A 13,145-nucleotide genomic window follows, 5' to 3' on the forward strand; every position below is an offset into this window, starting at 1 on the left:
TCCGTTTGTCTGACCCCTTTCTACTTATGGTTATTTTTCTGCTTACAGCAGAGAGATCCCTAGGCAGTATGGGTCTCTGTTCTTGCACTATTTGAGCTATACAGAAAACCTAGTTCGCATCCCAAATTATCCCCTTCCACTGCCCTGGGCCACCCTGACATGCCATGAACTTGACCACCGTTTTCTATCTTCATTCCAGTGTCTGGGACGCAGGCAGTGATTCTCTTCACTAAGGAGCCATATTCTCAGGATGCCTTACACGGCCGCAGTGCCATCCTGCGCTGTGAGGTGGCGGATCCTGCTGGGATGGAGTTTGAATGGCTGCAGAATGGTCTTCCTATTCAAGACACTGAACGCCGCTTCATGGAAGGGAGCAATTTGCAGTTCGCTGCTATTGATTGGCAGCAGGATGCTGGAGATTTCCAGTGCGTGGCAAGAAATGCATTCACAGGGGAAGAGGCACGAACAGTGAATGCATCTTTCAATATCAAGTGTGAGTACCACAGCAGGGCTAGCTTGCTGGTTGGCCTGGTACTGGCATCAGATGCGCTAGTTTTCACTGACTCCCACACAATGGCTCACTTCCCTGCCCTAGCCAATAAAGAAATAGTTTTCACTGGAGAGCCAATTTCTCCACGTGAGTGCCAGGTTCATTCCCTTATTTTCTAGTGCCATCCAGACTAGTGGGTTGGGATCATAGGCGGAGGAAGGAAAAAAAGTTGGGGGGCAGAGCACGCACACCTAACTTCTCCCAAGGTCTGCGGGGGAAGAGGCGGGGGAGTGAGGCTGGGACTGGGCAGGGAATGGGGCCAGGGCCCGCTGCACCCGTGCAGCTGCCCCTTCCCCCACACCAGGGGCCATTGCACAGTGCTGGCATTCACCACCCTCCAGCCCTGCACCCCCCCGGCTGGCTCTCTGCACCAGCTCCAGCCCAGCCCCAGTTCTGCACCACCTGTGGAGGGCCCGGACCTCAAGTGGGGCCAGCCTTGGCTATGCTGCTGGGCCAGAGGGGACGGAGCTCCTGGGACACCTGCGCCCACTCCGCCCTGGGAAGAGTTGTGGCACCGGGGAGCCAATCTTTGCATGGGGCAAGTGCGGGCTACAGCTGTGCTCTGCCTGCTCTCTGCCTCTGCACCTCACGGCAGCAAGTGGCATGGTGCCATGTGTGTCCTGCCACTGAGCGGGCCGGGCAGCGAGGCACATGGTGCTGCTTTGAAAGGCTGCAATGAGGTGCAGAGGCAGGGAGCAGGCAGAGTGCAGCTGCAGCCTGCCCTTGCCCTGTGCAAAGATCAGCCATGGCCAGCACTCCACCCCCCAACACTTGGCTACCCTGCACTGCAGCTCTGGAGGACCCGCCGGCTTCCGATTGTTCCATGACCTGGACAGGGCCTCATACACTGTGAACAGGGCCATGGCTGGGCCTGTTATGGGGCAATCAGAGCTCAGCAGCTCGTCCAGGGGCACAGTGCAGGGAAGCTGGGGGGAGGGGACTGTGCCCCCTTCCTGGCTTCCCCACGGTGCATGCAGCAGCAGGAGCTGCCCACTCACACCCCTGGATGAGCCGCCAGGCTCCCAGTGCCCCATGCCCCAGCCTGGCCGGGGCCCCATTCCCCATGAATGGGGCCAGGCTGGGTCATGGGGGAATCCTCACAGTGCAGCAGGGAGTAGGGCAGGGGTGAATGATTTGCCACTGCCCCTACTCCGCTCCCTCCTGCACTGTGGGGGTCTCGATCTGCCTCCCCCAAGCCCAGGCAGTAAAAAGAAACTTACTGGTGTGCTGTGCTGGGCTGGCTGTGATCCCGATACACCTCTTCCTCCTGCTGCAGCAGCCTGTGGCCAGGCTGTCCTGGTGTTTGCGGGGGCTGAGCCCTGCTAGCCCACTGCTTCTGCCACCTATGGTTGGGATCCAGTCTCTCAACTCAGAGAGGGACATATGTCAGAGCATGGAAGGGACTCTCTCCTGCCACACTTACTTTCTATGTACATCTCCTCCGCCAGATCCCTACTGGGGAGTTTGCTTTGTATTTCACAGACAATTTTCCTGCAAGGCCTGTTAAAAGGGGGAGGGATATCTAGCCTCTAGTACCCTCATGTCCTTTATTTTATGTACACTGTGGAGGCGCATCCACCTTGGTTTCACTAGGCCCTGGCAGGATCTCCATGTTCTCCTTCTCTGGGAGCTGACAGTATCACATGAAGTGGATGAGGTGGGTTGTAAGTAGTGTCTGTAAATGGGTGTCTGCTGGGCACTGCCAGGCTTCTTTTGGTGTAGTGCAACTGTAAGAAGGACATGGGTAAAAACTGGACAATGAAGATGGTTGGATCACAAATGTCCCTTTTGGATTATCTTTGCTCTTCCAGGGTGGGTGACTCTTGTTGCCATTTTGAAAGAAAGCCCAATGCTACATGCTTGTTATATGTTTAGTTGCAGATTAAGAAACAGGGAAATTCTAAAATCAATTAAAATCCTAACTTTGGTTAACTAAAACTATAATTCTTACTGGCCTGGTTGCAATTGAACAAAGCAATCATCAAGCAAAGGTTTTTACAAGCGAAGATTGCATGAATTTTTCAGGTTACATGGTCTTCAGAGCATTGTCATCAGGACTGCAGTTTCAAGGGACCAGGTGGTCTGTTACCTCATGCCAGCCAGCAGGGATGATGGTAGGCCCCAGGCATGTAACTCACTGTATTCTCCATAGGGGTCTGGGCCCTACCCTCCAACATGCTCACACTCTGATCCCCCCAGTGGAGGAGAGCCCAGGTAGCAGTAAGTTAGAGTTTTGTAACTAGATTTTTTGGAATGAGTTTTTTTTCAAATTGTCACAGCATGACTAATTTGATACTGTCAAAGCGTCCACAGTATCACTAGAACTGAGTATATGTCACTGAAACTGGAAAGCTTTCCAGGGAGTGCCTTGTGCTAACATGGCAGTACCAGAGCTCTGTACCAACCTGACACTGGCCCGGGCACTTCAGGAGATATGCTAGCTAACAGAGCTGGGCTGGAGCCCCAGACTCAATGTCCAGACAAGCACAGCTATGTGGTATGTGGCACCACAAACATGTTTGCAGCGCCACCTACTGCACAGGGCGATGTTTTCTGCACTGCAGGGGCACGCTGCCCGAGCGTGCACTGCTCCGTTTTTTTTCCTATGGGTTTTTTTGACCCCTGGATCGCCCACAGAAAAAAAAACTAGAGCAGTACAAACTTGGGCAGTGCGCACTGCTGAAAAGATGAGCCAGGTTGCCCAGAGCCACCCTGCAGCAGCTGGCCAGGTTCTGCCTGGCAGGATCGCCACAGCTGCATCCCTGGGAAGCCCCCAGGACCTCAGGTAAGGCTGCTGAGGCCAGCACAGTGCTGGCCCCAGCCTCCCCTACCGCCCCCAGGATAACTTGCTGTGCGCCAAAGCATGGATGGCACGGGTGTTCCCCAGGGACAAGTAGCTGCAGTGCAAGGTGCACCACTGCTAGTTGTTCCTGGGGAAACAAACATCCCCACACACATCTGGACGTGCCCCATAGGGCCAAAGTTGTGGCTTGAAATGTGTAACTTGATTAATGCCATATTCTCCTTTGAGTGATTGAGTATACACATTCTCACTTGAGAATGTCTCATGTCTTGTGCTCTGACTGGAGATTTTTGCCTTAGCAAAATGGGATAAAGAAAGATGTGTCCTCCTTCACCTCCCCATAATATCATTTGAGCCATGTGGGTGGAGACAGAGCTTGTCTTAGTATCTTGAAGCACTTCAGGCCCGCACTCTTTTTTTTGTATAGTGTTCTAACACCTTCTGTGCTCCAGGAAGCATGTGTGAAAATTTTAATGTTTTTCTTCCACCCTTCTTTGGGGAGCCTGCAGACTCTGTTGCATCTCAGTGCCTTACTATTGGTATCACCCCCCCTCCCCCCTTTGTAATGATGGTACAAGCGCTGTGGTTTTCTGGTTTTGTCAGCGAAACTTGTACATTCACTCATTTACCTGTGGTGAACTCACTTTCTCATTTTCTTTCTCTCCTTCAGTGGCTGTAAGGGACATTCTTTTTCCCTAAAAATAGCCTTGCCCATAGATGCTGACTCTAGGTTTCAAACTCTGCCTTTCTTGTGATGGCTTTATAAGAGCATCCAACAGCTACACAAAGTGCCACCTTTGCCTTAAGGAAGTCTTTTGTCCATGTTATCTGCTCAGTCTTTCAAGCTGAATATCTGGAAGGGGACAGAATAATCTTCAGCTGTTTCTCCTTAGCAAATCACTTAGCTCCACATCTTAGCTCAGCACTGCATGCACTGTGGCACTGACAACAGACTGACCTCCTGCTCACTGCTGTCAGGATCAGTCCTTTTGCATTGATTCTGATCAAGATTTAGAATCAGGTCTATTACTAGAGGTGGGCAGAGGACATCCTCCTCCTCCCCATGGCACCAAGACCCAGCACCCCTCACCCAGAAAAAGCTTCCATGAAAGAGCAAGGGTTTTTTTGTGATATACTTTATTGGACCAGCTGTGAAGCTGGACAAGATGTTTAGGCCTTTCTTCAGGTCAGAGAAAGAAGCAGACACAGACTAAACTAAATACCAGAAAAAACAATGGGTTGTGTTTATGAAAATTAAGACAGGTATCTATACAGCTGCATTTACCTTGTTTTGAAGTAACTTCTGATAACTTCTTTTTGCTCATACTTTATACAGTCACATGAGATTCCTTTAAGTCAGAGCTGTCCAACTTTGGCTGCCCTGCACTGGTGGCATGTAGCTCCCCACCCCCACTATGCAGGCTGCATAGGTGGCATGAGGAGCTTCCTGACCTTCCCCTACCACATGGTAGCTGGAGAGGTGGCTACTAGGGTCTGTGAGCTACACGTTAACCACCCGTTGGACACAGGCCCCACGCTGGCCCCTCACAGACTGCATGTAGCCTGAGGGCTGCCTGTTGGACAGCCCTGCCTTTAAGTAACTGTTCTCATTTACAAGCCATTGTTTTATTTATTATTTAGCTTAGCCTGTGTCTGCTTGAAGAAGGCTGTAATAAAAAATATTAAAAACCCCTTGCCTCATGCTAGGAAATGTACAAATCACAGCTACCACAACACACTAACCCTGCTTCACAAAGGAGGTAAGATTTTGGAGACTGCTTGCTCTGGACTACACAATAGGTTCTCAAAGACCTTGGAACTCTGGTCCTAGTGCCGTCTTCTGGCCATGAGACTTATCAGCCTTGTGGGATGATTATACAACTTGCAGAGCCTAAACATGGATATGTCACCTCTGGTGCCCAAAAACAAATGCTTTCTGGGTTGGTAAAGATCAGAGGCTCTTCAAATGTTCATGGAAACCACTTGAAATCAACAGTGCTCAGTTAGCATCAGCAGCCCACTGTAAACTACCAGTTACCTCTCTGCTCACAGGTCACCTGTATGCTGTATTTCCCAGCCTTGCAGAGCTCCCTGTGTTGTTACACACACATAAGCTGCTGACAGATGTGCAAAGCAAAACAAAATGTGCTTTACCTGTGAACGCTTCATGCCTCCTGAGGCTGGGAGGCACAGCGACTGCCCACAGGTGGCTGCAGCAGTGTCAGCAGTGAGGGGGAAGAGGGTGGCAAGTGTGCAGTGGTGATTGGTGACCGCCTGCAGATGCTGCTGGCAGTGCCGTTGGTGGGGGGGCAGGGAGGGGGTAGTGAGTGGTGACTGACCACAGACACCGCCGGCAGCATTAGCGGTGTCCAATTTCAGGGGGTGCAAGTGCACCCACACGCACCCCCTATGTATCGCCAGTGGCTTTACCAGAAGAAGCAGTGTGTTAGTTTGACCTAGCTCTGCAGTGTCTGTATAGATCTGAATGCTCACAAAGCTTCCTCACTTGTGTTGAGGAGCTCTATCTAACTTAGGAAGTCTACGAGCTGACTAGGGGCAAGGTGATCCTAGACTTGGTTCTGGCCAGAGGGGATGACCTAGTGAGCAACCTGCTCATTGTAGGGAGATGATCACTTTCTCCATCCACCTGAAGCCAGGAAAATCAGACAGTAGGGTAGAAATCCCAGATTTTAGGAAATCTAATTTCCACAAACTCAGGAGATTGGTTGGCAAGGCCCTGTGGGAACATGGTCCAATGAGGAAGGGAGTACAAGAAGAGTGGTCCTTCCTTAGGGAAGCAATCCTAAAAGCTCAAAGAAAGTCTATTCCCTCTCTCAAGAAGGGCAGCAGAGGACCTGGGAGATCACTTCGGCTCAACAGGGAAATCATGGACCTCCTGAAATTAAAGTGAGAAGCCTACAAGGGATGGAAGTCAGGAACAACTACGAAAGAGGAGTATTCAGCATCCTGCACCTGCAGGGAGCAGATCAGGACAGCAAAAAGCTCTAGCTGAACATAAATTGGCAATCAGAATCAAGGACAACAAAAAGTCCTTCTTTCAATACATAGGAAGTTGCAAAAGGAACAAGGGAAGCAGAGGGCCCCTGATAAATGAAATGGGATGGCTGTTAACTGACACTCAGGACAAAACTGAACTGCTGAACGAATACTTCACATCGGCATTTAACCAGTCCAAGGGTATTAGCCTGCTTGACTGGATACAGGGCGACCATGGTGGGGGTGACCACCCTCCCATGGTTGGCCCAGATCTTGTTGGGGAGCACCTACAAAGGCTAAATATCTACAGATGAACTACACCTGAGAGGGCTAAAAGAACTGTCTGATGTCTTTGTGTGACCAATGGCGAAGTTATTTGAAGACTCGTAGCACTTGGGAGAGTTCCCAGAAGACTAGAAAAAAGCCAGTGTGATATCTACATTTAAGAAAGGGAGAAGGGAGGACCCAGGAAACTACAAGCCAATCAGTTTGACCTCAATCCCAGGTAAAATCCTGGAGAAAATCATCAAAGAATCAGTCACACATAGGCTAATTGAAGGTAGTATTCTGAAGGGTAGCCAACATGGCTTTGTCATGGACGGTCATGCCTGACTAACCTCATTTCCTTCTATGATTAGGTTACTCACCACCTGGATAGAGGAAATGAGGTTGATGTCATATACTTGGGCAGCCCTTTGACCTGGTCTCCCACAATGTCCTCATGGTCAAATTGGGAAAACGTGGCCTCGACTACTTCACAGTCTGGTGGCTAGGTAACTGGTTCTGTGGCAGTACCCAAAGGGTATTGATTGTTGGAACCGAGTCGTCATTCCGGAAGGTGACCAGTGGTGTCCCTCAGGGTTCAGTACTCAGACCAGTGCTTTTCAATCTGTTCATTAACAATTTGGATTCAGCTATTATAAGTAATCTGGCAAAGTTCGCTGACCACACCAAACTGTGGGGGAGCGTGGTCATGCTCGAAGACGGGCTGGCAATACAGGCTGACTTGGACAGGTTTGTGAAGTGGGCGGACCTCAACCTGATATTGCTTAATACAGAAAAATGTAAAGTGCTCCATCTGGGGAGAAATAATCTGAAACATACTAACAGGCTTGGCAGTGCTATTCTTGCCAGCACCACAACTGAGCGAGACCTGAGTCTCATGACTGACAGCAAAATGAACATGAGCCACCAATGCAATGCCATAGCTGGCAGAGCTAAACAAACACTGGCATGCATCTACTGAGGCATCTCGAGCAGGGCAAAGGATGTCATCCTCCCGCTTTACTCGGCCTTGGTGGGACTGCACCTGGAGTACTGCATCCAGTTCTGAGTGCTGCGCTTCAAGAAGGATGTGGAGAAGCTCAAGAGAGTCCAGAGGAGGGCCACATGCATGATTAGAGGCCTGGAGACCAAGGCATATGAGTAAAGGCTGAGGGACTTAAGATTGTTCAGCCTGGAGAAGACTTGGAGGGGATTTGGTGGCATCCTATAAGTATATCAAGGGCATACATCAGGGCCTGGAGGAGCATCTGTTCACCAAGGTGCCCCATGGGAGGAAAAGAAATAATGGGCACAAGCTGGCTAAAGATCGCTTCAGGCTAGACATAAGGAAAAACTTCTTTACAAGCCAAGTGCCAAGGGTTTGAAACAGGCTCCCTCCAGATGTGTTACAGTCTTCCACCCTGGCAATCTTCAGAAAACGTTGTGATGTCCATCTTGCTGGGATCATTTGATCCCAGCAGTGTTCCTGCCCACATGCAGGGGGCCTGGACCCGATCATCTGTAAAGTCCCTTCCAGCCCCTAATAACGATGAAACTAAAGCAGGTGCTTCAGTGGGGCTTTTTGGTGCTTAGCTGATTCAATCACCTATTAGATAAAAGTGCCAAAACCCACCAACTAAAGCCCCTGATCTGTACAGATATTGGGTGAGCTGGAGCCAATTAACACACTACCTCTTCTGGGTATGCGCTAGCTTCGGTTCTGAGTTTAAAGCTGTTTTTTGTTGGGGTTTTTTGCTGGTGGGGGAGGAGGGGAAGTTCTCGTCTGCAAGCAGCCCAAGTGTTAAAGTTGCCAGGCTCAGTACTGTCATCAAACATAGTCTTTCTGCTTCCTTCAGGCACAGGCCCTGCTCTCAGCACCAGCAAACTCCTCTTGTTCAGAGTTACTGATGTTGGAATCATCACCAGCTCCAGTGCCATTGCAAGCCTGCTGACGCTAATGTTTCAACACAGTAGCCCAGGCTCCCTATGACTGCTGGCCCTTGGGCTTTAAGCAACTCCCTTCACATTCAGAAGAGACTCATTCTCCACAGCCTACACTTCCTCTTTTCTCTGAGTCACTGTGTCCATTCATTCTTAGTAGCAGAAACCAGAGACCTCCATTCAGTCAGTACCCTGACCCTCAGGAGATTTGGGGTGTGTTCAAGAGGACGTGCGCTGGGATTAGAAGTCCTGGGTTGTGGTCTCTGGTACCAGGACTATTTATATATTTAACATGAGACAGCCCTTGGTTAAGAAACAAAAATGGCCCTGGCAGCAGCAATGGGAGCCCAAGATTTCTTTGTCCCCGGGGGAGTGTCCCTCCATCTGTAGGTCTACAATATTGTGCTCCCTGTTCCTTGCTGTCCTTTTGACTCTACAGGATCTTGCATTTTTGACTGCCCATGAGTGAGTTTCAACAGAAGGAGTGAAGAGTGTTCCCACACAGCCTGTTCCATAGTTTGATGGTCCGGGCACTGTTCTGAGAAGTGAGGGATGGGGGTTTGTGTCCCTTCGGGATGAGGAAGGCCTATAGCACCCCAATCACCCACTTCCTGGCTGAGTGCTCTCACCACTAGACTGTGGTACAACACCCCCCCCAGCAGAACAACTAGCCACATTCAAGACTAAACACAGGGTTCTGCTCTTTTTTCCTGAATTCACTGCCCTGTTTCAGGTAGGCATCTTCCCTCTGGGTATCCTGGATCCTGAGATGATAGGAAGTGCCCAGTGTGCAGCCAAGAGTCAGTGGGAGTTTAAATATACCTCTGGGCCTAATGTTCTGGTTGAGTAGCTGTGAGCACCTCCTTAGCCAAGTGAGTAGGTGATCTGGATTGCCTTGAGAGACAACCTTGGTCTTCCCATACACTTTATAGGGATCCCAGCTGCTGAATCCTTTTTTTTTTTTTGCTTTGTTTATTTTCTTTTTTTGATCTCCCTTCTGGGAGGCACTTAATTTAGGCATTTTGACATGTACATAAAGCCATCTACAAGATCAGTTTGGATACGGCTTAAAGTTTCTTCATGACCAGCACGAAAACAAGCCTACCTGTGAAGTAGGGCTGGCTGTCCTTTTGGTGCTATGCTGAGGTGATGCTTCACAGTCTATGGCCCAGTACTGTCTTGAGTTCCTGCAGAAGCAGGGGTTGCTCAGCTCAGAAGGGGCTGTGGCTTGTATGAGTCAGAGTAAGACCAGTCCTCATGGTTCACTGGATTCTACCACTGTGTAATTAAATAATGATAAGCAGTGGTGCTTTTCAGGCCATAGACCGTGGGAGCTGTACAGCCATAGTAATTGTCTATTTTCAGGTTTTCTGACACCTAGCAAGAGAAGAAAGTACTTCTGAAGTGACTTTGGGGGTTATGCTTCCAGGGAAGTTCACTCTGTCAGGTTTTTCCTGTGGTAGAATGCCATCTCTGTCTCTCCCCAAACTCTGCCAACAGTTGCTGGCTTTTATTGGATCAGGTAAATGAGGTCATAAGGTCTATATAAGTTAAGGACTGCCCAGGAGGCGGGGCACCAGCTATGATGAGAACTCAGAGAAGCTGGACCATCTGAAACTCGCTCTCTTTCTTGAAACTCATGGTCAATGAACTGCCTGTGTCCAGAGGAAATATCCACCTGTCTCTGGATGATACTTGTGAGTAAGCTACTTGAGATATATAACTAGGTATATAGTTTGCAGTAACACAGATTCGTAATCAAAGGCTACCATGCCACTGTTTGATCTAAGGGATTTCTCTTATATTGCTCTACCCTGTACCCTATTCCAAACGTACTCCTTGTAACCAGTAAAGTTCTCCTTTGTACTTAGTATGAGACACTTACTGGGAGAGGGCCTAGACTAGCCTCGGTTCGGTTGAATTGGTTCGGCTGACTAAGGGAGACCACTATTTGTGCTTCAGGCTGAGGGAAGCGCCCCAAGTTCTTGTAGTGGGTCAAGTACCCTCAAGGACTACTAGGCCTGTGTTTCCCAGGGGGCACAGGGTCAAGATCAGTTCAGACCCTGGGTGGAAGCAGCATTACCCCCAGGCTTGCAGGTGTGCTCCAGGAAGGGGGTCGGCCACATGTGAGGTGCACCCAGGGAAGCACTCAGAGCCTGGAAGGTGGTTAGGCACAGTGAGGTGGGTGGCTCAACACAGGAGCACCCCCTGCTGGCCTGCCACAGTTACAGGGTCAACAATAAGAGAGGCCAAGATGGCAGAGAACTCTTTGTAGCTGTCTAAAGGAGAGTCTCGTTAGTGGAGCTGCACCGATATATCGGTGGCATATCAGATTGGCACAGAGAAAAGGAAAATTAATATGATCAGCAAGCGGCTTTTTTTGGTTGGCATAGGCGATAATGTCACCAATAAATGCTGTGTGCATGCGCATAGCCACAGCATGCACATGACTAGGATTGCAGCTCGGCAGCTTGGAGAGCAGCATCTGGCCTGTAAATCTGTTGGGGGGGGAAGGGTGTGGAGGGGGCAGATCAAGGCCCCCATGGTGAAGAAGGGAGTGGGACAGAGGCAGGCAAGGTGCTGCCCAGCCAGGGCGGTGAATGTGACCCCAGGGCCAGGATGGAGCCGCAGGGGGCACAAGGGGATGGGGAGGGAGCACCACTCCCCGCCGCTTTGTGCACCCCCAGGGGAGGCATGTGCCCCTCCGGATTTATGCATGGGGTGAGGGCGGGCTTCCGGCCAGGGGCTGTTCCAGCCTCTTCTTGGTCGGGGGGGTTGAGCTGGGGCTTTGCTCAGGGTGGGTGGGGGCAGCGCTGGAAAGGGTAGCTATGGGGTGGGCTATAGCCACCCTAAAATTTGCCAAAGCCCCTCCCCCCATAGCCACCCATCCCAGCACCGCTGCCCGCCCCACTGTGCATACCCCTGGGGGAGGTATGGGGGATATGTGCCTCCCCCCACCCCGGATTTGTGTGTTGGGCAAGGACAGTGGGCAGGCTGGACTGGGGCTGTGCTTGGGGCAGAGAGCCACCCACCCCAATGAGCTACCCAGGGCTTTGTCCCGCTCCCAGTGGGGTTGTATTCACCGCCCTGGCTGGGCAGCTCCTGCCCCTGCCCCTGTCCCTGCCCCACTCCCTCCCTCACTGTGGGGGCCTCGATCTGCCCCCCCCTTTCCTCCCCCATACCTCTTACCCCCACAGACTTACCAGCCAGATACTGCTCTCCAAGCTGCCGGGCTGCGTTCCTGTAAATGAGCTATCAAATCAGTATCAGCTCAAATGGCTGGTTAATAATTGGCCATCAGTATTGGCCAAGAAAATCTTTATTGGTGCACGCCTACTCATTAGCAAGATGGAGAGACAGCCAGCAGTCTGCCTGGCAGTGGAAAGGACAAAGCCATGCAGCTTGAGAGCTGGGAATCCTGAGCAAATTTTCCATCTCACCCTGCTAGTCAGTCAGAAGGCAGTTCCCTAGAAGAACAGATAAGAATGAGGTGGTCTCATTTAGGGACCACTTCCCTGCTCCTGCTCAAGCTAACTCAGAAAATGACTGCTCTGCCCCTCCTGGTACCTCCTGCTTTGATAGTGATCAGAGTAAAACACATTAACTGTACCCCACAGCTCCTGTAGTGCTCCTGACTAGAGGAGACAAGTCTGCAGGGGTTCAGCTAATCTCTCCCTGTGCCTGGTTCCCCTTGGTCTGTTTTCTGGGGCTTTGTCTGCTCTTATTCTAAATGATCCAAGCTCGGGGAATTCTCCCACTTCCTGTGAAGGGCTGTTCCACATCGTGATGGCTCTTACCCACATGGGGAATGCTCGGTTTTATCCAGTTGTGATCACCCTTGAGTTTCTGTTATCTCCTTCCTCCTGTGGAAGGCCCCAGTTTCAGTAATCCTCCTTGTGTTCTGTTGCATTGCCAGTAAGGTGTCTTGGGCCCTTGCTTACTAGTACATCATGAGACAGGGCAGTGGGGCCCAAGGTTTTGTCATATTGCTGCTGGCAACTCTTGTTACAACAGCCAGTGCAAGAAGCCTTTCTACCTTTATTGAAGACAAAGGGAAGAAAAACAGTGAAAACTGAAATGCAAAGAAGTGAAATCCCTTCATCCAGTACCTTATTCCCTTCTCTTATTTGCAAAAAGTCTTTGATAGGAAAATGGCCTGTTTGACCGTCCCTTAGGTGGTATTAAAGAGGGAATTAACTATCCTTGTAGTGGATATCCTTGGATCCATTGCTGCTGACATTCAGACTCTGTCACGATTCTGGTGGGGCTGGAGTATGTCACCTGCACATCATCTAGTACAGGCCTCTACACATCCCTGAAGCCTTTCTCTGCAGTTTCATAGTTCATAGTTTCATAGTTTCAGGGTCGGAAGGGACCTAATAGATCTTCTAGCCCGACCCCCCGCCAGGGCGGGAGAACAACCCAAAAAACAAACAAAACCACTCACCCTAAAAACAAAAACGGGACTCAAATGAGTCCAGCCAGGTAAGTATCCAGCCTCTTCTTGAAGATCCCCAGGGTAGGGGCCAGCACCACCTCCCTTGGAAGTTGGTGCCAGCTCCTAGCCGCCCTAACTGTGAAGTAGTTTTT

The 13,145-nt window shown here is 50.5% G+C and overlaps 1 protein-coding gene across 6 annotated transcripts in view; it reads left to right on the forward strand.

The window, feature by feature from the left end:
• The window catches only part of PTK7 (protein tyrosine kinase 7 (inactive)), a 187,375-nt gene that overhangs the window by 134,774 nt on the left and 39,456 nt on the right, over positions 1-13,145 (forward strand). For 5 of the 6 annotated variants that reach the window (XM_025192094.1, XM_025192096.1, XM_025192095.1 and 2 more), the window contains one exon: positions 200-493. In XM_025192094.1, coding sequence (XP_025047879.1) covers positions 200-493 — 294 coding nt within the window. Of the gene's footprint in view, positions 1-199; positions 494-13,145 lie in introns of those variants that run through there. The other variant, XM_025192099.1, reaches the window with a different exon arrangement.

The sequence above is a fragment of the Alligator sinensis genome, unplaced genomic scaffold (assembly GCF_000455745.1).
Source record: "Alligator sinensis unplaced genomic scaffold, ASM45574v1 scaffold390_1, whole genome shotgun sequence".
NCBI lineage: Eukaryota > Metazoa > Chordata > Crocodylia > Alligatoridae > Alligator > Alligator sinensis.